Here is a 26,424-nt window from a genome sequence, read left to right as displayed (position 1 = left end):
ATCAGAGCTACAATCTGGGGGGCACTCCCATATAAGATATTGATCTGGTCAAGGCACACTATTTCTAAGTAGAACTATCAGATGATGGTGAATTTAGGCCAGCTCTAAGGAACAGCCTATAAGACAGACCATAACTGATCCAATTTCCTTTCAAAGCAATCTGGTACTATCCTACCCAATTCAATTCAAAAGTGTGAAGTTAATTCAAATCAAAAGACCATATTGGAGCAAAAGTGAGCAAAGGTGTAAACTCTAGCATCTTCTTATTGCTGTATTTTAAAGTTTGAAGATGAGCATACCTACCACAGCAGTATTGTTCCAGGAAGCAGGGTAGGAACAGTGGTAAATTAGGAAAAAGACTATTAATTGCACAATTAATAGAAAAGTAAAAACATGTTTCAAAATCTACAATAAACCTTGTATCCAAAGGAGTCATAACAATGAGGTGCTGGACTTTAGTTCTGTGGTACAGCTTTGCAAAGGACTTACTGGCCTATAGGTAGGGCTCACTTCCTGCCTCCTGAAGGATGAATATGCTACCCAGAGCTATGATGGTTTCTACTGAGTGGTATAATTCACAGAAATTCCACATTACTCATGTCAGAATCATTCCTTGTGCAAAGTTCTTTTAAAGTCAGTGGGTTTCTTGTATCTGTAACCACAATAGAAAGATGATTGTTTAAAATACTTTGATGATTGATTTACTCCAATGTTACATTCTAGATAAGAGGGACTAAGAAGAAACATGAACTAGTAACCATTAGTACAGTGTGAATCCTATATGTATATCACTTACATTTCTATTACAATTGTCCCAGGTTTAATCTCATCCATCTCCATGAAAGCAAAACACTTGGTGCTGGTAAACCTTTTTTTAGGCTTGTAGTGTTTGAATTCAAAGAAGATAGCTGCACCTAAGGAATTAAAACAAACCACATAAGCCAGAGACCACACATTTCTTATGTGTCACCAGAAGCCTATGATTTTACAAAGTAACATGTGTCAAACAGTCTGATGACACAACTGTTGATAACTCACTGTGGCTGTCACTCCAAGCTCTTCTACCATGTCTGAGTGACATTTCTCCATATCATTTAATTCTACAAAGTACAACAAAATTGTATAGCAAGAATGTAAGTTATGTACACAGGTAGAATCATAAACTACCAAAGAATATAAAATATTAAATACCACAAGAAAAACAGAAGTTACTTAAGTATCAGCAGTACCTATAAAAATGGTTTCAATAAGCACCTATATTAGAATAGAAATTTAAAAGAGTTCCTTTGATATTTTATTTCTCTCCCTCCTGAAACCACCATGCCCAGATTGTCCTTTCCATATTCTTACAAACTAACTGCCAGTTATAGTATCTTTTTACCCAATGCATCTTATTGAAAGAAAAAAAAATAATTCCTTAACTGTTAGAAAGTAATCATTAGGTTCCTAAAAGGACTTAAGGTAATTATTAGAGAACCTGCTTCCTTAACTCTGTATTATGAGAAATACTTCCCTGTCAAATAATATTTAACCACATTATTACACAACTAGATAATGCAACTGCTAATTCTCATATTTAAAAAAAAATTGTTGATTTGACTTTCTTTAAGTCAATATTCATAACTATGTGACATAAGATCTTGTTTTAAGCACACTATCAACACAAACCCAGATAAGTACTGTCCTTAAGAAGTCCTTAAGAAGTCAGTAACTGATAATTACAAACCTTTGGTTAATTTTTCAATATGCTTCTGGAGCTCAATGTTCACATTAAAATGAACATATGTATTTTCTTTTCTTGAAGCCACAGGAGTATCTTGCACAGGAGTTAAATCTATGCCATTCAGATCTGGAGAAACAAATAAGTTTCTGCTTATGAGCATTCACATATACAGACGGAAAATCTAGAAACTGCAAAGGTTACAGTTCCTAAAGAGGCATGGAAAGAGCTGAGAGGAGATTCTCAGGCTAAGGGATTCCTATTTGGTGTGAGCAAGTATGTGAGAGTTGTTGTGGTATGTGGAGAGAAATGAAAATAGACTGGATAGGAGACCTCATGAAGGGGACAAGGAAGCCTTTACATGGCCAAGTGGACAAAACTTGATCTTCATAGTGAAGTGGTAAAAAGAACAAACATGTTTTCCTTAGGGAATAGCCCACTATATTTTTCTATGCAAAAAAAAATCTGAAGTATATAATTTGCCACAATGGAGCTCTGCCACCAATTTCTAACTTTGATCAAGTATATGGCTTATTTAGAAAAGCCTTTAAACCTAACCTTATCATAATTTCCCTGTTAAGAACCAAAAATGGATGAGAACAGCCAACAAAAACCCTTTGGTTAATGAATAATTTTTCATATATATTATCTAAATTCTGGTTATACTGTTTACAACATACCCTGAATTTACAACAACCAGATGGTACGTTATATATAGTTTTAATTTTCTGGGTTTTAAAATCTCAGTTTAATCAAATTCAACATGGACTCATTTAATAACTCCTCAGTGTTTATGTGTTATTCATTTATGTGTCTCAAAAAGCTCAAAAACAATTTAGTACATTTAATAATTAAAAAATATTTACATAAAAATATTTCAGTTTAACATATGCAAAGGTAACTTAACATTTACAACATCATTAAATATTTTTGTGTTTTAAGTATACTTTCTGAATGAGTATGCAGTTTTACAAAAGGTCTATCAAACAATGTTAATATTTTCCAGTATACTATATATTTGATAACTAGTAACATCGGAATTTAAAAGTGTACCAGTATTAGTGCTGTGCATTAGGTTCTTTAAATAAATCTTTTTCTTTGTGGTCATATTTTTCTTTTAATTAGCACTAATGAACCCATGGATCTGACTTTATTTCTGCAATTGATAAAAGTTCCTCCATTTAATTTCAGCACCCATCTGTTCCTTTGGTGCAAAACTACAGATTAATATAAGCCATTTGTACTAACTATAGTTATTTCTGTAAAATGCTATAATTTATTCCTTAATCACATCTTCATCCCACGGGATTGCTCTCAGGGCATGGATGTTATGGACGCATCCTACTTCCCTGCCCCCTGATTTTCATCTGCCTCTGTAGGACTCACCTATGTAGATACCTCAGTAGCACAGGAAGAAGAGGGGCTGAAGCAGGAGAGCTGGGAAAACAGGACATGGGGCTTTGTGTAGAAAACTACACACCCATGGAAGGTGAGGAGTGCTATGGTTAATCTACATCCTGAAGGCTGTAGCTGCTGTTAAGGACAATGTGTATGTTTAGTCCGCACGTTATCTGGAATCTGAAGAGCAAAAATCTATACAAACTCAAAAGCAAGTAGGAAATATATTTTGTAAGTCTTTCAAAACTATGTTCTGTTATGATCTCTTCTAGGATTTTGCCTCATTATAGAATGCATTAAAGTAAGTTGTCACATATACAAGACACACTTAATTCTATATGTCACACAGAATTATTGTCTATGGTGTATAGTAGGAGCTTTAATTTCATTCAATTTCACATAAATACTCAACTGTCTCAGCACTACTTATTGAAAAGACTGACATTTTCCACCACTGATGTGCAGTCCCACCTCAATTATAAATCATGTGGCAATCACTTTCTGAGTTTTCTGTCTTACCGAACTGTTTATCCTCTTATCACTAATACAGTATCTTAATTCTATAGCTGTATAAAAGGTCCAGGAACTGCAATAAAAATTCAGATGAGTTTCAGAAAGAGTCTATCTTTATAAATTGCTTCTTCTAATTTATGAACTAGTATATATCTTTACATTTTAAAAATCATAACATTTATTTAATAGAACTTTATTTGACATAAAAGCCTTCAGAAATAAAGACCTACAGATCCAGGGAAAACTCCCGTTTTTATGTTTATGTTCCATGAAGAATGGATGGCCATGTAGAAATGACTGGAAAGGGGGTGTGAGCTAATGGTAAAAGGCTGCCTGTGTCCTATCAAGCCTTGTCTGGTCAGATTCTTCTTAGCCTCTCTGTATAGCCTTCTTTCCTTCTGGACCTAAGGCAGGTCCTGTCTGAAATGAGGGTTTTTAAGGGAGGGGGTAAGGGAGGGTAAGGGGACAGGAAGGGAATAGCAGGGAGGGTAGAGGAGAGAGAGAGAGAGAGAGAGAGAGAGAGAGAGAGAGAGAGAGAGAGAGAGAGAGCGCTTTCTAGGTTTTATGAGAGAAGGCTTTGGGAGAGAAGGGTGAAGGACAGGAGGGAAGGAGGAGGGCAGAGGCTTTGCTGCTGAGGTTGCTTTCGGGATTCCAATCTCCTTCAGTTAGAAGTTCTCAGCAGGCCAAAACACCCTTTGGGCTATCATATTCTGATCTGACCCTGCCCACCTTCCCCCTCTCCCTCCCTCCTCCTCCCTTTCTCCTTTTCAGAAAGGAATGTGTAGATCTTTCAATCTTCTAAGATCTTCTTTGATTTCTCTGTTTAGGGTTCTGTAGTTTTCATTTTATAGATCTTTGACTTCTTTTGTTGATTCTCAAGTATCTTATTTTTTTTGAGGTTACTGTAAATGGGGCAGTTTTCCTCATTTCCTTCTCAGAGGCTTTGTCACTGATATACAGAAATGGCTTTGATTTATGGGTGTTGATTTATATCCTGCTCCTTTGCTGAATTCATTTACTATTTCTGGAAAGATCTACCTCACTCTTGGGATAGGCAGAATTAATATTATCAAAATGACCATACTACCAAAAGCACTATATAGATTTAATGCAATTCCAATCAAAATCTCAATGGCATTCCTCATAAAAATAGAAAAAGCAATCATGAAATTCATCTGGAAAAATAAGAGACCAAGAATAGCTAAAGAAATCCTTAGCAAGAAGAGTGAAGCAGGGAGTATCACTATATGAGACCTTAAACTATACTACAGAGCAATAGTAACAAAAACAGCATGGTATTGGCACTAAAACAGACTGGTAGACCAATGGTACAGAATAGAGGACACAGAGACTAACCCACAAAATTACAATCAGCTTATTTTAGAAAAAGGTGCCAAAAACATGCACTGGAGAAAAGATAGCGTTTTCAACAAATGGTGCTGGGAAAACTGGAAATCCACATTCAACAAAATGAAATTAAACTCATAACTCTCACCATGCACAAAACTTAACTTAAAATGGATCAAGGACCTAGGAATTAAGCCAGAGACTCTGTGTCTAACAGAAGAATAAGGTAGGCCCTAATCTTCATCATATGGGTTAGGCCCCAACTTCCTTAATAAGACTCCTATGGAACAAGAATTAAAACCAGGAATCAATAAATGGGATGGATTCAAACTAAAAAGTTTTTTCTCAGCAAAAGAAACAATCCGTGAGGTGAACAGAGAGCCTACATCCTGGGACAAAATCTTTACCCCTCACACATCAGATAGAGCACTAATCTCTAGGGTATATAAAGAACTCAAAAAGCTAAGCACTGAAAAAACAAGTAACCCAATCAAAAAATGGGCCAAGGACTTGAACAAACACTTCTCTGAAGAGGATATACAATCAATCAACAAATATATGAAAAAATTTTCAACATCTCTAGCAATCAGAGAAATGCAAATCAAACCTAAGATACAACTCTAATCAGAATGGCAGCTATTATGAAGACAAACAACAATAAGTGTTGGCAAGAATGTGGGGAAAAAGGTACACTCATACATTGCTGGTGGGACTGCAAATTGGTGTAGCCAATCTGGAAAGCAGTATGGAGATTCTTTGGAAATCTGGGAATGGAACCACCATTTGACCGAGCTATTGCTCTCCTTGGACTATACTCAAAGGACTTAAAAACAACATACTACAGGGACACAGCCACATCAATGTTTATAGCAGCACAATTCACAATAGCTAAACTGTGGAGCCAACCTACATGCCCTTAAGTGGATGAATGGATTTTTAAAAATGTGGCATATATACACAATGAACTTTTTAAAAAGAGAATAAAATCATGGCATTTGCAGGTAAATGGATGGCATTGGAGAAGATAATGCTAAGTGAAGTTAGCCAATACCCAAAAAACAAATGCTGAATGTTTTCTCTGATATAAGGAGGCTGACTCATAATAGGGTAGGGAGGAGGAACATGGGATGAATAGTTGGATTCTAGATAGGGAAGAGGGGAGTGAGGGGAAGGGAGGAGGCAGGGGATTAGCCTCCTAATGAATGTGGAATGAATGTGGTAGACAACATTATCCAAAGTACATGTCTGAAGACACAAATTGGCTGTCAACCTACTTTATATACGAACAGAGATATGAAAAATTGTGGTATATATGTGTAATAAGAATTGTAATGCAAAAAAAAAAAACAAGTACATGTATAACGTGAATTGGCGTGAATATGCTTTATACAAAGATATAAAAAATTGTGCTCTATATGGGTAATAAGAATTGTAATAGACTCCATTGTCCTGTATTTAAAAAAAATAAAATCAATAAAAGAAAAAGAAGGGAATGGGGAGTGGGTAGGGAAAAACTGTGGAATGAACCCAAACTAACTTTCTAATGCACATATGTGAATATACTATAATGAAACTCATCACTTTGAATATCTATAAGATACTAAATTTAAAAAATGTAAATAAATAGATCAGTAAAGTGGATCAAAGGGAACAGTGGGAGGGAGGATGGGGAGGGTGAAGGGACTGAATTGGAGCAAATTATATTCCATGCATTTATAATTAGTCCAAATGAATCTAATGTCAAGAATAACTATTATGAACAAATGAAAAAAAGAATAATGACTTCACTGTTTTTATAAATAGCGTTCTCATAAACAATTCAATCAAGAGAAATGAAAAAAGTAAAAGAGAACGTACAATTCAACATCTCACCAACCATAACAATTATTAAGTCACTTTTCCATATTTTCCCTAATTTCAAGATTACTCTAGTTTCCTTTTCCTTTTGATATTCTTTTCTTTCTTTCAACAAAGGTTTGTTTTCTACATAAAATTCTTATATTTCTTTTGTTGAATTTATAATAAGGTCCTTGATATTATTTAATACTACTATAAATATTATAATAGTTCATTTTCTAAGCAACTATTACTTGTTTGAGATAGAATTGATTTGTCTGTACAGATTTTATATCCAGAAACCGCATTATCTTATTAATGAGTTATGAATAGGTTTTTTTGCATATTCTCTATATATTCATAAATATGCAAATAAAGAACATCCCCCCTTTTATATTTCATTTTTCTTATCCTAGTGCAGTAGCTAGGGCTTCCAAAACAATGCTGATGAAAAGAAGTAATAGACACTCTTGTTTTCTTCAAATTCATCATTAAATTATTTTGGGCTGTAAATGTCATGTAGCCATGTTTTATCAAGTTAAGGATGTTTTTCTGTTCTTTGCCAAGAATTGTTTAAAATCAAGGCTGTATTTCAAACTTAACTGAGAACTTTTTCTGCATTGTTGACAACATTATGAATTCTTTCCCCTTAATCTGCTAATGTGAACTACCTTGATAAATTCTGCTAATAATATATTTTGAAAAATCACTCATTAGTTCATGGAGATTTTCTGAATTATTTTCTACAGCATCCTATGTATCATAGTTTATTCAGTCAATCTTCATATGGCAGTTACATTATTTCTAACTTTTTATCATTATAAAAAACACCTCAACAGAGAATCTGGTATATATGCAAGTGTTTCCCCCTCTTTTTCCTGTATTTTGCGGGTGCACTTTCAGAGTAAATTCTCAGGAATGGGATTGCTAAGGCAAAAATATGTACTTATATGTTGTTAGAGAATGCTCAATTTCCCTCCAAAGGAACTGTACCATTTTTCTATTCCCACCAGTGATTAATAAGTACCTATTTCCCCTAAGACTCACCAACAGTAGCTTTAATTTAGGTTTTTTATTAAAAATAAAGTTGAGTATCTTTTTATATGTTTAACGGGTATTTTTAAATGTGTGTGTGTGTGTATGTGTGTGTGTGTGTGTGTGTGTGTGTGCGCACGTGCGCACACTCGCTCATGTTGTCTGTTCCTCTCATGTATTCTGCTTTGGTTATTACAATTAAAATTTTTCTTTATATATTAAGAATGTTGGGTTGGGATGTATCTCAGTGGCAAAGTGTCTGCCTTGCATTTGCAAAATCCTGGATTCGACCCCTAGTTCCAAAAAAGACAAAAAAAAAGGAACCCACCCTACCCCACCCCCCAAAACCCCCATGAATGTTACCTCTTTTATGTCTTACCTCTTTACTACCCTTTTTTTTGACAGTCAAAAGACGATTGCTTTACAACTTTCAAAGTCTTTTTGATGTTAAGATTTTTATTTTTTTTCCAAGTTGATATTAAACTTGTTGTTACTTTGGGGTGAGTCAATTTTATAACCTGTCATCATCTAGATCTTTCAGTTGAAATGGTAGGGCTGATGCTACATTCCTTACCAACAATCTTTTTGCCTGAGATTACACAGTAAGTTTAATGTAATCATTTTGCTTCGGATAATTTAATATGGAGGCAGTGATTGCAAGTCTGAATTTCTTGTTTAATTCAAGGTAGAATGTCAAACATTGTGCTCCATGATGAAGGAAGCTGACTGTAATTAAGATCATAGATTACATAGAAAGGTGCCTATTTAAGGTGTTTCAGAATGGTCTATGATGTGCTCTCTCTATGCATGGTCAACTCCTAAATACTCAGTGAGTCCTAAATCTGGCTAGATTTATTGAACTCCCTCAGCCCTTCTTTTTTCCAACCTATGACATTGGTGCACATCTCTAATCATAATCATGTGCTTTTGGCTCTGTCTTGCTGACTACACAATAAGCATCCTGAAAGGTGTGGGAACTGTTCCTTTTGTAGTATGCACAAGGAATAAACAGATCTTTGTTGAAGAAATATTTTACTGAATGAATGACTGAATTTCCAGTTCTAGAGGTTATCATGCTCTAGTAAACAAATGGCTAGAGAATCTATATCAATGAGTGAAGAAATAATAAACATAAAAGAAGATCAAATACTAAAATAATACCATACCATCTATAGCTCCCAGGTTAGATGAAAAAGGTTGCATGTTTTTGCATCAAAGATAAAACCATGATAGTTGTAAATTGAGCCAATGCATTAAAAGGAAGATTTATAAGTGAAGAATTAACATATCCAATTTCATAGTGTAATATGAGAACAAGTCAAGTACATTCATAAAATCTGAAGACTAACAAGGATAAGAAAGAAATCACTACACACAATCCAGTGTAAACTGTGCTATTCCAGCTAAATTATCTGCTCTCAGATCTAGAGCAGAGATCAGAAGAAATGTTCTTCCACATGGAATTGCTATGTAAATAAGAAATAGCTAACACTTGTGAGTATTTGTGATGTGCCACGTACTGTCCTAATCCTCTCATCTAATCCTCACAACAATAGTTTAGTTCTATTTTTCAGAGGTGAAAAGTGAGGCATAGAAAAACAAATTATCCATAATCACACAGTAGTTTGGCTACAGAGTCCATGCTTTTAACCATCATGTCCCATTTTAACATCTTTATTTTAATTGTCCCTAAAGCCTTAAAAGGAACTGCAGGAGAACCTCCCCATCTCAAGCTTCTGCAAAGTTCCTTTGCCATGTAACATAACAGTCACAGGTTCCCAGGATTAGAATATAGACATTTTTGTGAGGCCACTATTTATGCCTTATACTTTTAAATATGGAAAACTCTAAATGGCTACAGCTGTCCAAACCAAGTTTTCAATAACATCCCAGGAATGTTATTGAGCTGTCACTAAGAACTCCAATTAAGGGAGTGATTAAAAAAGAGTAACATTTGAACTTTGTACACTGGGCAATGCACATTCACAGGAATGGACAGAGACTGAGTAGCCCAGATAGCAATATGATAGGTCTTTAACACTCAAATAGCAGTGAGCAGCAGGACTGTGTTCATTTGGTTAATTCCACTTTCAGTTTTTACTGCAAGACAAAGGAAGCCATTGGTAGCTGGTGAGCCCCAAGTTGTACTGAACACAGAAAGCACGTCTTTTTCTGACTTATCTGCCCCAAGCACCTCTTATGCACCAACCAGAGCAAGCATGCTCTCACTGGTGTCAAAAAGAGTTGGAAGGAATTACTCAATTCAGTGTGATTTTCTGCGAGAGGAAGATTCTAAGCCTAAATCTAAAGACAACTCTGATAAAGTAATGACAATGAATTAGAAGGTTTGGAACCATTTCACCACATTACTGTAATAGGGGACACCAAAAAGTCCATTTTGTTGATGGAAACTATTTATTAACAGGTAGTACTTGGGTAAAAACTCAAGTTGCTCTATTTCATTGTGCTTCATCTGTGGAAAACAATTTATGAAGGTAGCTATGGATCCCCCAAATGGCTGTTTGTTAAACACAGACGAGTTCGCTCAAGAATGTTTTAAAAACTGTGTAAAAGCGTCTGACCTAGCCAAGAATGTTACAGCCACTTCCACTGTGGAGAGGAAAGGGAATTGTGCAAGTAAGGCCTCTGCCTCTGCTGGGCACCCCACAGCACTGACACAGACCAAGCAATGAAGCACCACTCTACCTGCAACAGGTACAGAAAAACAATGGGAGAGCATCTGAAACCCCCCATTCCCCGACCGCAACTTCTTTGTTCCAAGAGAATGCTGAGAAAAATGAAGGTCTGAGTATCAAGTAGGATGGCCTCACATTCAATAGTCTTTCTGTAGCCATAGAGATAATGGAGAATCAGACAATGAAAGGACCACCAGCCTGAAGATGAATCTGGAGTGACATGGATATGAAGGTCAGTGGGATTCTTAAGACCCTGTCCTCACATGCAGAAGGGGAAGTCATTTTTTTCTTTCAACTTTTTATTTTTGCTTTTTAAAAATTGCTATTGTTTATATCTCATATCATACCATAAGGACAATTTCTAGTCCAAAATTGAAAATGGCATGACAGTCTTTGTCCAAAATAGTACATTATTGTCTAGGTCAGAACATTAAAAGAGAAAAATTACCAAAGATTATATTTTTTTTTAAAACACAGATTTGAGTTTGCTTATTGAGTAATTTCATTTGCTTGGCTTTTTACATAATATTGTACAAATGTTTGTCACAGGCATTTACTTCAATAAGAGGTGAGTCAGTGTTCATTTTAACTTGGTGCTTGGTGAATTAAATGTCATGAATAACAAGTACAAAATTTTTGTCCATACTTTTAGGACAGAGATGTACCTGATATCTAAAATGTAAACTAAGCATTCATATGTATGTGATTATATATGTCTTCTTTGTTTTAGATTTATCATACTTGTAATTAAATTCAGATGTGTGATACTACCAATTCAAAGTCTGTCACACACTTTTTTTAAGTGCACATTTCTTTGTAATTTTAAAATGCAATAGAAAGGATATATAAAAATAATATTTTCTAATATTTTGGGATAATTTTAACATAATTTAAAATAATGGTATTATCAAATCATTATTTGGTCATAACATTTTGTAGATGGCACAAAACATGAAATGGGTCTTAAAAATCTAGCAAGAGAAAAATTTTGCAATTTGTACTGCACATCTGCAATTTGTACACACATAAAAATTGTGTGAAAATATGAAAACACATGCACAATTTCTTTTGGGTGGTAACTGATTAGTAGTTGAGGAACTGCTCCAACCTTTCAAAATAAAGAGTAAAATCATAAGAAGTTTGTTCACTTTGAAATTACATTAAAAGTTTGATAAAAATCTTAGTGGTCATTAGCTTCAAATAATAATATTTCTAAGTCTGTCAAAAATTATACCTGATTAAAGTTGTTTGTATATAGGTTATATGAGTATGTTCTTGTTTTTATTTTCTTTATTGACTGGTACTAGAAATATGTATTTTTCTGTGTTCAGAAATACGTGATTTGGATAATGACTGAATTCTTAAGTGTCACCATCATATCTGGAAAAAAAATAATAAATATTCTCACAAAACCTACGATGAATCAGTGGGTATATGTTTCATACACAGATGCTATTTAGCATGCAAGGAAGAGTTACTACAGGTGCTGGGTTAAAAATTTGAGTGGCCAGAGCACTTTCAAGAAAAAGCAGGCCAGATGTTGCTTAGAGCCTTGATGAAGAGCCTACTCAATAGACATTTCCTATGAACCAATTTCTGCAAAGCTCTGGAGAAAACCTTTTTTGACTTCAAGTGACAAGATTCATGGATTAAAAAAAAACTGAGCCAGACATAGTGGTGCATGCCTGTAATCCCAGCAACTTGGCAAGTTAAGGCAGGAGAGGCCAGCTGGGCAATTTAGCAAAATCCTGGTTTCAAACTAAAAAAATAAATCAAAGAGCTGGGGATGTAGCTAGGTGGTAGAGTACCCCCAACTTCAATCCCCAGTACTACAAACAAACAAGAAACAAATTATAAAAAAGAAATCTTAAAATGTTTCCAAAACTGCTTGAGAGTAATAGAATATTAACAAGCCTTTAAACTATTGAAAAACAGCTAGGAGAACTACCAGATAACATTGAATGGTATTTTCCTTTCCTTTCAACATAAGTACATGACTGGATGAGGGACTCTGGCTCTGACTGTTTGGCTCAGTCTGAGAATTTGAGACTTTGAGAGGAAGGAAGTGCTCGGAGAGCCAGAGTTTAACTGCACACTTTGGTGGAATTTACTGATTAACCCTAGATATATTCTGAAATTCTGTGAAATAAGGATGCCTTAATATTCATGGAAAAGCAATGAATATTTTATTGCAGTGTTCAACTTCCTATATGCATGGGTAAGAAAAAAACTGCACTTCAGCTGAAAATGAAATCCATATTTGCTTAACTCTCAAGTTCAACTCAGAATGGAATATTTATGCAGGAAAGAAACAAGTACAGGTTTGATATTAAAGAAGTAAGATTCACTCTTCATTTTGAGTTTCAAAAAAACATTTTTTGTACATATCTAAGACTATATAAAAGATGAATAACCAATACAAATCTAGAATAATGTTGAGATTGCTAGGCTTATGTTTAGGTCACTCAGAAATGTTTTTTAAAATTTTGTCTAAAATTGTGTCATGGCAATTTGTGCATGTGGTACTAGGAAACAAATGTAGGGCTTCACACAGGTGAGGCAAGCACCCTACCACTGAGCTACATCCATAGTTCTTTCTATTTTGAGACAAATTCTCTCTAAGTTGTCCCCACTGGTCTCAAACTTGCAATCCTCCTGCCTCAATTTCTCAAGTAGCTAGGATTATAAGCATGTAATCCTGGTCAGCTATTTTTTTTTAATTTGTATTACTTTGGTTTATCATTTAGAATCTTTAATATTCAACATGATAAATAAATTTTCAGGTAACAAATGATAAGTCATAAATTTATATCCTCTATTTAAATGAAATCTACTGAGAATACCTTAAGAAAATTAAACTACTATTTGGACTTAAGCCAGTTAGTGTTTAAAGCAGTACACAAAACTTACTGTTTGTCTTATGAGAATTGAAGGCTTTGAAAATGATATTAATGTCAAAGAAAGGTTTAACAATTTTTATTCTTTTCAAGAAACGTTGGATAAAAATCCATTTTTAATTTTAAAAGGGAATAAACTACTTTTGGTCATACCATATTTATACATTATACTTCATCTCATTAGCTTAACAGTAGTAGTGTTTAGCATGTGTGTTTGTCAAAACTCATAAAGCTGCACACTAGAAAAGATGCCTTTTATATATGTAAGGGACACCTTAATAAATCTTTTTTAAAATGATCACAATAAGCTAGATGCTATGGCACAAGCCTGGAATCCAGGTGACTTGGGAGGCTGAGGCAGGAGGATCCCAAGTTTAAGACTAATCTCAGTAACTCAGTGAGGCCCTCAGCAACTAAGTGAAATCCTATCTCAAAATAAAAAATAAAAAGGGCTGAGGATGTGGTTCACTGGTAAAGTAACCCTGTGTTAAATCCTCAGTACCAAAAAAAAAGTACAACAAACTTACAATTATATAAATTACATAAAATAAACGTAATAAAAATGTTATAATTCTTAGAAGCACCATGCCATGATAATGTAGACACAACAGCCTTATCACGACTGAAATCTTGGATGTCCACAGTATAACAATTTTTTCCCATTCTACAATTAAGTTAAAGGTTAAATTGTCCTTCAATGACATTTTCAATTTTATAATGACACAGGCCCTGGAAAATATCATCGCAAATCAAATATAGCCAATTGAACTATATGTACTCTTTCTTACTTTGAGGAAAATAATTCAGGGAATAGAAGGGTTTAGTGAGCTTTCTGTATCTCTGAAATAAAATACCAAAATGCTATATCAGAATACAAAAATCTGATTATTTTGGGCTTAATCTTTCATAGCAAATAGACTTAATTTACAGAGTTTCTTTTCAACTCAGCAACTTGAACCCCATAAAGACCTTAATCTGTCCATTTCATGACTTGCATCATCTGCTTCAAGGATCTTGTTTGCTACAGAAGTATAGCTAGTGAACAAATAACCAAACCAGAAATTTATAGAACTGTAATCTATTTCAATTATAGCATGTGGTTTGAAAAGAAAATAAAAAATACAGAAAAATTTTAGCAAATTTATTTACCTCATCATCTCAGCAATCTTGAAATTTCCTACAAATATGACAAGTAAAATATAGCTCTTTCTTCATAAGGATAAGCAGATTGGAAATACTTACCTTGTACCAAAGAAACACTAACAATAACATTTTATAGTGACTGTAATTTTTCCAATAATCCTATGGTGTAGGACGTTAGCACCATTTAGAGGTGATAATGAAAATACAGTAGCCACCACTACACCAGCAAATGAAAAGTATCATGCCAAATGCTTTGTATGTGGTGCCTTAATTTTCACTGTAACCCTACAAATTAGGCATTGTCAACATCTCCTTTTATAAAGAATTAAGTACAGTCACTTAGCTACTGATTGGCAGATGTTAGACTCAAAAGTGCAGGTATCTTGTTTGTCTAAGCCTATACTGTTTATATTTCAAATGTCTTCTACCAAAGAGTATTTAAATTACTGGAATCTGACTTTAATTATAAAGTTTTCTGGATGATAAGTATATTATATTTAATTATATCATAAAGCATAGAGTCTTTTAAAAAAATGCATCACAATAGTACAGTGTTATTTCTACACTTCCAAAAATGAACTAGTTCATCAGAAGTAAAAACTGTGCACTGTATAAGAACAGAAGAAAGTATAGAAGTGGAAGAGTCAAAAAATTTACTCAGGGTGCTTAACTAGGGTATTTTACAACCTTGTCAAGATCTTCATAAATAAAAAGGACTTGCTATGTATTCTTTATTTCCCTGTTAAGGGCAACTGTTTAGTATCTGTTCCTCCAGGTCCAGGTTTCACAATCATATATGATTATTTAAAGAACAGCTAGATATATAAAGAAAATAAATAACATAGCAAACAGTTACTCTAGAAAGCCTACTTACAATGTTGGTCCATGGCTAGCATCTGGGAACCTGGATTTCAGCAGGATTCCCATCGTGCCCTGTTAAGAAGATCACTGTGCCTAAATGGTCCATGCAAACAATATGGTTTGTGCTGAACACTTGCTTTCTTCCTGGAGTCTGTAGTTTTGGTTCATGCTAGCCCCAATAAGTGTCTTGTGCACTGAATCTCTACAGTGCTTCCCCAATAGACAATATTTTTCATTTCACAGGTGTGAAAGAATGTTGAGAGAATCAAGTACATATTTGACTCTGCTGGGAGAGGACTCTTAGAAGTTTGGTTTCCTCTGGAATTTGCCTGTGTGCCTTTACCTTTTGCTGATTTTGTTCTTGTGTTTTCTTGTTGTAATGACTCAGAATACAACTGTGAGTACAGCTATATGCTGAGTCCTGTGGGTCTTCCTAGCCAATCACTAAACATGGGATGTTTTGAGGATCCCTGACACAAATAGTAAGATACTTTCACAATAAACCGATAGCTACCGCTAACAGAATGGCTGTGATAATTTGCTGAAGATTGGCAAACTTGGAGATGTTTTACCTGCCACTAACAAGTACAAAAGTAAGTTCCAAACACCTGACCTTGAATTATATAATGTACATTTTTTGTACCCACCAGGCACTCTAGCAGGAAAAGAATCAGGAGACCCTGCTCCAGCACCACCTTCTTCTTCATCTTCTTCAAATTCTAAATGCTCTTCCTCACCAGGGGCTAAAATTCTCCCATATAAAAAAGGACAGAAAAATTAGTGAGCTACTCCACTTAATACACCAGCTAACCCTCAAAGCCACTAACTTCCCAGATAAGATGCTGATTATTAGGTTAATGTTGATATAAATGTCAATGTCAATCATTTCATTGCTACCAATGGTATCAGTCATATCACCAATACCAAATTTGATAGGGAAAAAAATCCAGAAATATTTAAAAAACAGGCATAAAATAGATAATAAAATCAGAAGACAAAATATGGATGCTTATTTATTTACCTTAATGGGACAGGCTGAACATCAAATGGAAATTCTTTATTATATGTGAGAATATTCTTTAGGACTAGAATAAAGACATAGACAAACATTAGTCTTATATCTTTTATCTTAGTCCTACATGTTATGTAAGTCTTATATATTAGTTAGTCTTATATGTTATATCTTAAATTGATACTTTTAATCGTATTTTATAGTGTATTAACCACACATTAATATATGTATTTTAAATTCCGAGCTTCACTATCATTTCAAGACTATGCAATTGACTACTGAGTGTCTTAGCAAAATAAAAATGTCCATAGTGGACTGCAGGTACCAGTATTTTCAGAGTACTGTAAGATCTCCAAGGAAAGTCTCAGAGCCCTGATAGAAAATGAACCATAAAATAATTCTCCAATGTACAAGGTCCTAGGTGATATGGGGTGAAAGAGAATACCTCTTCTCCTGAAGTATTTTAACTAAAAGATTGATACTGAAGATGACTAATTAAAGAGAATAGATAATCACATCTTATTCTTTATCCTAAGTAGATTTCCCTCAATACTTATCACACTGGTAAGGTTTGTAGCAACAAGGTTATAATTCTAATATTCCTTTTATGATGAAATTTATTATATATGTGTACACACATATATACATGCATATATATGTGTGTGTTTGTGTGTGTGTGTATATATATATATATATATATATATATTTACACATGTGTACACACACATACACACACACACACACACACACACACACACACAGCAGACTCTCTCCTCAGGGAAGTCATCAAACAACATAATGCTATCACCTCTTGTGTCCTGGTTGATTACTTTCTGGAATGTAAGCCTACAGACAGATGTTATACAATTCTATCTGTATCTGGAAAAGTATTTTATGAAATTTATTGTTTCATTTCCCAATTTATGGGTTCCTAGTGACTACCTGCAATTATTTCAAGGTGAATATTTAGCATTATTAATTGGGCAACCCATGATTTTTACTCTAATTACTCAGACTTTAATTTTGGAGTCTTGCAGATTTGAGTTAAAAGGAGTATGGCATATTGGATTCCTAAATAAGGAAATTCAAAAAGAATAAGTTGTAATTACATAACTTATTCCAATAGGAGTCAATCATCCAGTGAGAAAGAAGTTGGAAACTTGTATCTAGATTCTCATTACTCACTCTTAATTCTCTCTCCCTTTAGCTCTTCCTCATCCTTTATCTCTTTCTTCTTCTCAACAAATGCATATCGAGTACTCACAATGTTCCAATCACTGCTTTAGGTGTTAAAGATACACAGTAATCAAGAACTCATATTTGGACCTTAGACTTTTCTAAGGAAAAGTAGACAATAAATATGCCAATAAATAAACTAGATAATGTAAGATGTGATTAGTGGTATTAAGGATACAAACAGGATGCTGTGTAAAAGCAGAGAGAACTTGGTAGAGTAGCTAAGGTAGACAGGGTGCCTTTCGAAACTAAACTGTAAGAAGACATTTGAGCCAAGACCTGAGATGAGAGGAATCATCCACAAGTGGCTCTAGCATAAGGGCTTCCCAGGTATTAGAGAACAGGCTGGAGCAACAACAAAGGTTCCAAGTAGGAAAGAGTTTGCCTTATTCAAGGCATAGAAAGGACTGTGAGAACTTAAGTCTGACAAGCAAAGGGGAAGCAGCAGGAGATCAAAGTAGAAGGTTTAAATCAAAACCTAGCCCTACAATTACAACAATAACTTGAACATTTACATAAATACTCTAATCTCCCCAGTTCTAAAATGAGAATGCTACTTCCTTTACAGGCTATTGAGAGAATTACAGCCTAAATAAATGTATACAAAATGGCGAGGGAAAATCTAAAATGGACATTCACTCTCTCCATGACCTTTTTGATCTAGTTGACTAGAATCCTAATATTTCTTATCTTACTAAGAAGTACTGTTTATTTTTTAATACAAGAACATCTTTTCTATACTTCTGCATGATCATTGTTACTAAACTATTAAATCAACTCAATATTAATAAGTAATATTAATAAATATTGATCACTTACACAACAATGGAATAGATACCCAAGAATGGGGAGCAGGTAACAAAAAGATCATGTCTCACTTATATCAGAAACAAAAACACAGAAAGGATCATATTGTAATAAGAGTTTAATAAAATGGGCAAAAAAATCAACCATTAAAAATGTATATAACAATAATTTTTAAAAGTTGATCCTGTGATGGTGGCATGTGTCTGTAATCCTAGGTACCAAAAGCCTGAGTCAGGAGGACTAGAAGTTCATCTGCCTAAGCAACGTAGGGAGACCCTGTCTCAAAATAAAAATAAAACAATAAAAGAGCTGGGGTTGTAGTTCAGTGGTAGAGTGCTTGCCTTGCACATGTGGCACTGGGTTCGATCCTTAGCACTACATGAAATAAATAAATGAAATAAAGGTATTGTGTCCATCTACAACTAAAAAAGTTTTAAAAAATAAAAAGGACTGGAAATACAGCTCAGTGGTAGAGCACCCCTGGGTTCAATCCCCAGTACATCAAAAACAAACAAAAAAGTTGAAAAATATCTTGGTTATTAAGAATATCTTGGCTGAGTGTGGTAGTGCACACCTGTAATCCCAGTGGCTTAGGAGGATTAAGAATTCAAAGCCAGCCTCAGCAAAAGTGAGGCATAAGCAACTCAGTGAGACCCTGTCTCTAAATAAAATACAAAATAGGGCTGGGGATGTGGCTCAGTGGTTATCTTGCATTTGTATTGTAACAGAATAATTAAATAGTATTTTCTTTTCTTTAGTATCAAAGCTCTGAAGAGGAAGTATTTGCTTTAGAATAATAGCTTTGTTATATTATTTTTACAAGTTAAAGTATTATCAAACATTTAATTTATGTGAATAGCTTTAGAACTAAAAAAACAAATTATGTTTTACTTTCTATAACTGTAGTATAGGTTTACATTTTCAACAACTATGGAATAACAGCTTCTATTGTTCTTTTAAAATAGCTTAAACTTTACATAGAGTTTTCTTTCTACCAATACTAGCAATGATGTCTTAGGAGGATCTGAAGAGGAGCTTGAATTTTACAAAAGATATTATCATAAGTATGAAGCATGTCATGGGTTGGAGATTCATGGGCTGATTTGGTAGGTCTTACACACTTTGGATCACTACATGGCAGACATCTGATGCTACTCCACCATGGAAAATTCAGCACTCCCAGCCTTGCTCTTGGAGGACGGACCTACCAACCTCCTGAAGCTAACCCTCAAAAGATGACACACAGGCAAATATCAAAATGCATTCTGCTTTTGTGACTGACGTGTTTCATTTTTGTGGTAGGAAAAATGGGCAGCTGCCTCAATTTTGAAAGGGTATTTTTTAAATTATAGGAAAAGATTCCTTCAAAACATTCAAATCTATTTGACTCAACACAATCTTGCAAAGTTCATACTACACTTAAAGCATTCAATAGGCGCTGGGGTGGGGGAAGAGTCCATTCATAATCTCTTTGAGGACTGAAACAAATACAAGTGAAAAATAACACATGTGAGAGTCTGACAATGGATAGTTAAAATGATCCTATACAGGAGAGGAGGCAGAGTTTAATTATGCCTCTATAGAGACAGCAGAGAGAGCTTTCAGGGAGAGGTGGGATTCTGTGAAGCCTTGAAGGGTGACTTAATAGAAGGGAATTTTGCAGGGTGGTGGTGGGGAGATATGCTTGAGTAAGCAGCAGTACATTACTGCAATTACATAAGAAAAAATGGCTCAGACTTTCACAATCATAGTTTTAGTATTTTCAGACAGAATTTAAAAGATTTCAAAATGTTGAAGTAAAGAATACATCAGCCTAATAAACCAGCCAAGAGCTAGGGATGTAGCTCAGTGGCAGAGCATTTGCCTTATATGGGCAATGCCCTGGGTTTGATCCCCAGCACCACACACATGCACAAAATTAAATTTTAAAAAAACTTTTTTTAAAAGAAAGGAAACCAGCTAAGTTTAACATATTAAAAGTTAGAATTCACTATTTTTCCTTAGAAGAGGCTTAATTTTTTAAAAAGCAAGCTTGAATAAGTATACTTAATCTGAAATATTACTAAATACCAATTTGTAGAAAATATTTAATTACAACTCAATAATTAACTCACAACAAGTGCCCTGCTTGGATAAATTCCAAATTACAGAGTCTACCCTACTGAAATACTCGTTTATGTTTCTTTCAGAAGCAACAGCAAATTAAAATCATCTAAAAGGATAACTATCAAGAAGGGAAAAAGTACAAATGAAAAACATTATAAAAAATATAATAAAGTGAATCTCCAAAATTCTCTTTCCTTTTCTACTCCAAATCTTTTTTAAAAAGCCGAAAAAGTAATAGATTTTAACCTGATCTTCGACTAATACATGGATCAATAATTTCTTAGGAATTTGAACTGGAGAGCTGTACTTAGGAATGATGTAGTACAGCACCACTACAGGTATTAATAACAGCATAGTGAAAGAACCGGTCCAGGTGACCCTAAAACTCATTCCTGGGATTTACAAGCTAATGTCGGTGTTGTCCTTAGCAAAATGAAACTGAGAGGATTCGAGTGCTTAGCATATAGATGCTATTCTAAAAAAAAAAAAGGCAATTAATGAAAGATCTTGTGAGGCAATAGAAGTACTTGAGCATGCTCAGAGGAAGAGACAATAAATATATGAAATAAACATCCACAGTCTTTACAGCCACTCTGTGTATCTATAAGATTCTTAAATTTTGTTTGGAAACAAACTAATAGGAAATAGTGACTGAATAAGAAGGCAAAATCCTAATTATTTTTATCATAAAAAACTGAGGGCTGGTGACGTAGTTTACTGGTAAAGCACTTGTCTAACATGCCCAAAGCCCTTGGTTCAATCCCCAGCATCATCTCTCTCTCTCTCTCTCTCTCTCTCTCTCTCTCTCTCTATCTATCTCTCTCTCTCTCTCTCTCTCTCTCTCTCTCTCACACACACACACACACACACACACATACGCACACACTCACACACAAACATAATTTTCAGTAGAACCACTGTATAAACAACTGTTGCAACATTTTATTTAAAGCCATCAATGTGTTTTTCTCAAAATAATCTTATATGTAGCCAGTAATAAAAGATTATATATCATATGAGTCCATTTAAATAAAATGTCTTCAATAGGACAATTTATAGACAGAAATCAAACTAATGGTTTCCTAGGGCTGGGAATTGGAAGGAATTTTAGGGGGATGGCAAGAAGTGAATGACTGCTCATGGGAATAGGGTTTCTTCTTGTGGTGATGAAAATGTCCTAAAATTGATTGTGGTGATGTCTGCATAACTCTTCCAATTTACTAAAAAATTGAATATGATATGTTAAATTGGTGAACTGTGCTTTATATAAATTATATCTCAATCATATACAAAGTATTTATTAATGCTTTTGAAAAATAAAGTTTTAGGTACAAAAAAACCCAAAAAATTGTGAGAAATATTACATTGATTAGTATCCTTATATACATTGGATATAGGCATAAGAACTATTTCTGAATATAAGTGTGTCTCTTATAACATCTCCAACTCTTATGATCTATGGCTGGAGATGTAGCTCAGTGGTAAAACGCTTGCCTAGCATGTGTGAGGTCATGGGTTTGATCCCCAGAACCACAAAGAAAAAAAAAAAACTTTATGATCTGGATTACATAAAGTAACCAAAACTATTAAAATGACAGAGTTCATCAGAATTCTTGCCATATTCAGAAGGATGGTGTTCTGAAGAAATGAAATATGATCATCTAAAACTGTGGAAAAGCCACCAGAATCACAACAAATCCGTTACGCATTCCTTTGTTGTTGTCTGTTGTTGTTAACTTTTCTTTTCCAACCCAAACAACAGAAAATCAGATCCCCTTCAGTATACTCTGAGAATCCTTTTTCTACCCTGGATTTGTAATACAATCACATTTCAGCTATCTCAATAATATATGTCTTTTTTAGAATTGCTATGAATGAATTAGATATTGGCAGTTTGTGGAATTTATAGGAACATTCTATTTAGTTCTTTTTTGGCAGGGGATACTGGGACTGAACTCAGGGGCACTTGACCACTGAGCCACATCCCCAGCCCCATTTCATATTTTATTTAGAGACAGGGTCTCACTAAGTTGCTTAGTGCCTTGCTTTGCTAGGGCTGGCTTTGAATTTGATATCCTTCTGCCTCAGCCTCCCGAGCCGCTGGGATTACAGGCATGCGCCACTGTGCAAGGCCCTCTTTAGTTCTTAAATTAATTTTTTACCTCTTACTCAAAGCATGTTTACATTAAAAGGATTGCACTAGTGTGAACTGAGATAGACTGACAAATGTTCTGAGATCTAGACCCTGCTCAGTTACTGGGGATTTAAATGAAACAGGGCAAACAAATCATTTCATTTCTTTCCTCAATCGAGAATGTGACCACAAGTCTGAGACTCCTTTCTGTTTGAAAATGCTTTGATTTTATGATTCCCTACTTAAAAATCTTACTTAGTCAGATAAATAAAATCTACTATTCCCTAGTCACATAAATGCACTGAGATGTGCAATCTTATCTCAATAAAAAAAAAGAGTACAGGAGCTGGGTTATAGTTCTGTTTGTAGAGCATTTGCCTTGCATGTGTGAGGCACTGGATTCGATCCTCAACACCACATAAAAACAAATAAATAAAACAAAGGTATTGTATCTGTCTACAACTAAAAAAAAATTTTAAAAAGGCTACATTAACTTACATTCATTCAGTTATTCACACTGTGCCTTTGCCCATACTGCAAGATGAAATCCAAATGGTAATTAAAAATGCAAATATTGTAGGAGTTTAAAAGCACCAAAAAGTAAGAGAAATAAATCCAATCACTTTCTGTGCTAAACAATCTTAATATTCACAACAGATAAAACTCTTTCTAAAGGAATATCACTAAAAAATATAAAACAAACTTACTTGGTTCTAGCTTCTTCAGGTCCTCCAGTTTAAATTCTTCCTGGGACTGTGTGGACTAAATTTAAAATATGCATATTATATCTTTTCATTACAAAGATTTCACTACACCCTATGTCTTTTAAGTGGCAAGAATCAAATATTAAAATAAATATATTTCTTGCTTTAAAGGTAGAAAATGAAAAGTTCCAAACTGATTTTTGGAATATTCAAGCTAATAGAAACAGAAAAAATTAAAATCATATCTTTTATTTCTACAGTGTACAAAGTATGAACTAAATCATTTATGTGTGAGTTCAACTGATCAATTACAATTGTTATAAAACCCTTCTGAGATAATATTGCTTTGGGCATGAATGTCTAATATCTTATCAGAACAATTTAGAATAATTCATTAAAAAAATCCATTTACCTGTAAAGCTGCGCTTCGCAATTCCAAGCATGTTGCAATTTTGCCTATGGTTTTCTGTAGGGAAAAAAAAATGCTATACATCCCAAGATAATTTTAACTGTCAGTTACTAAAATCAAGAATTTTTATTTATAAGAGATCTATAGGGACTGGGATTTTAGCTCAGTGGTTGAAAACTTGCCTCACATGTGTGAGGCACTGGGCTCGATCCTCAGTACTACATTAAAAAAAAAATAAAACAAAGATATAGTGTCCATCTACAATTTAAAAAATTTACAAAAGAGATCTATACTTCTTTAAATAAATTATTATTCCTTTTCTAGCACCTTGCAGATTTTAGAGAAGAGAATCTGAAGACAAAGGGCTGAGAAGTGGGAGAGAGATGAGTATATATTCTCCTCTAAACTAATATGCCATAACCAATTCTAAATCAAGTTTGGTTTGGTGATAGGTCTAGATATGATTTAAAGGGCAACAAAGATAGCCATTATGGAAAGCAGTGTGGAGGTTCCTCAAAAGATTAAAAATTGAACTATGATATGATCCAACAATTCCACTCCAGGATATATGGCCAAAGGAAAGGAAATCAGTAAGCTGCAGAGACACCTGCACTCCCATACTCATAGCAGCACTATTCCTATTAGCCAAGAAATGGAAACCTAAGAGTCCATCAACTGATAAGTGGATAAAAAAAAATGTTATATATACACAATGGAATACTATTCAGTCATAAAAATAAAGAAATCCTATCCTTTGCAACAACATGATGGAACAAGATCATTATATTAATGAAGTAAGCCAGGCACAGAGACAAGACCCAAAAAATCTTATTCATGTGGAATACAAAAAAGTTGATTTCATAGAAGTTGAAAGTAGAATAGTAGTTACCAGGGGTTGGAGCCAGTAGGGGTGGGTGGAGGGATAAATAAATGCATCCTACATTTCAAAAGAAAAAAGAAAAATTTGAAAGTTTTTAAACATAAGAAATGATAAGTGAGTAGAAAATGTTAACTGGATTTAAATATCACACAATATATACATGTATCAAAACATGTTACCCCATTTATATGTACTATCTTTGTTATCTGTAAGTTAAAATATTGACTTTATTTGTTTTAAAAATAGCTCTTTTTTAGTTGTAGATGGACATAATACCTTTATTTTATTAATTTGTTTTTATGTGGTGCTGAGGATTGAACCCAGTTCCTCACACATTCTGGGCAAGCAAGCACTCTACCATTGAGCCAGAACTCTAGCCCCCAAATACTAACTTTAAAAAAGAAAACAGAAAATTAAAAAAATTAAAAAGGGGGATGGCAATGAAAAGGGATTTTTGACATCTTCCCTTCCAATCATCTTCTCATAAAGCCTGAAATTTACTAAAAGATATCTGAAAGATAGCACAATGGTCTAATTTAATTCTGATTAAAGCTCAATTCTGACTTGTTTAAAAACGTAGGCAATATTAACAAAATCAGTATTTGTGATGAATGGTGCAGATTTTACAGTCTACCTGTTTTATAAAATAAGCTACAAAACAGATGTGATAGGGCACAGTCCTTGCTTTTAATATGCTCATGTTCTATTATGTGTGATAAAACATATACAAAATCACTATATTAAAAAGAGAGACACTCAATCTATAAGCTTCAGCAAAATAAGTTCCTTTTATGTCCTAAAGGAAAAGAACAAGATCTACATTAGGAATCCAGTCCCAAAGACTAATGAGGATTTTCAAATCAAAGAGTTTGGAAAATTGTCATGGTTTAATTACTTAAAATCCCGAACTGAAAGCAGAGGGATAGGTTTGAAAAGTAAAGTGAAGTAGGGCATAGTCATTCTGAAAATGGACCTTCCACAAACTCCTTGCTGAGGAATCTAGGATTTCTTTAACAATAAGTTACACAGAAGTGTGTTTTTATTGTTCTTTTTTTTAACAGACATGCCCTTAAGAACACTGTTGTGAGCTGGGCATAGTTATGTGTACCATCTACTGGCAAGGCTAAGGCAGGAGCCTAAAAGTTTAAGGCCTGTGTGGGCAACACGGTGAGATTCTTTCTAAAAAAACAAACAAAAAACCCCTTGGCTATTGTGATACAGGTATGCAATGTATACATAATTTAAAGGAAAGGGGAAAAACTGAAGGAAAAATCATTTAAGTTATTTCAAACTGTCTAAACAATATTCAGAATAAGAATATGAATAGCTAAGGTGGAAATGAAAAGGGTGTGGTGCTGTATTGCAGTAACATAATTTTTTTGAAGTAGACTTTAAATATTTTAAAAATACAAATATATTTGGGCAAGAAATACAGCTAACCCTCTGGGGGCTTTTTCTCCCCAAACTCCTGTAACTAAGAATTAATAAACACAGGCCTATGGACTAAAAACTTGCTTAGGTTTAATTAAAAAGTTATGCAAAAATTACTCCCATTTCCCCTTGTGCAAAAAAAGAAAAGTATTAATAAGAGTGAATTAGGTCACCAGGATTTTCACACTGCCTTTTCTTAAGAGATGAGGAAAAGACTAACACATATTTTTCACTATCTACAGGATTAAAAATTGACTTA

General features: G+C 34.2%; 1 protein-coding gene across 1 annotated transcript in view; it reads right to left on the bottom strand.

Annotated features, from left to right (window-relative positions):
- Nucleotides 1–606: 606 nt before the first annotated feature.
- LOC143387593 (axin interactor, dorsalization-associated protein-like) overlaps nt 607–26,424 on the bottom strand; it is a 29,333-nt gene continuing 3,515 nt past the window's right edge. The window contains exons 3-9 of the mRNA XM_077108119.1: nt 23,858–23,913; nt 23,449–23,503; nt 16,468–16,531; nt 16,094–16,197; nt 1,727–1,849; nt 797–914; nt 607–652 (exon numbers count right to left, since the gene is read on the bottom strand). Of these exons, the coding sequence (XP_076964234.1) occupies nt 607–652; nt 797–914; nt 1,727–1,849; nt 16,094–16,197; nt 16,468–16,531; nt 23,449–23,503; nt 23,858–23,913 (566 nt within the window). The remainder of the gene's footprint in view (nt 653–796; nt 915–1,726; nt 1,850–16,093; nt 16,198–16,467; nt 16,532–23,448; nt 23,504–23,857; nt 23,914–26,424) is intronic.

This window comes from Callospermophilus lateralis, unplaced genomic scaffold (assembly GCF_048772815.1).
Source record: "Callospermophilus lateralis isolate mCalLat2 unplaced genomic scaffold, mCalLat2.hap1 Scaffold_144, whole genome shotgun sequence".
NCBI classification, from domain to species: Eukaryota; Metazoa; Chordata; class Mammalia; order Rodentia; family Sciuridae; genus Callospermophilus; species Callospermophilus lateralis.
Note: the sequence above shows the minus strand (reverse complement) of the source record. Positions and strands in the feature narration are given on the sequence as shown.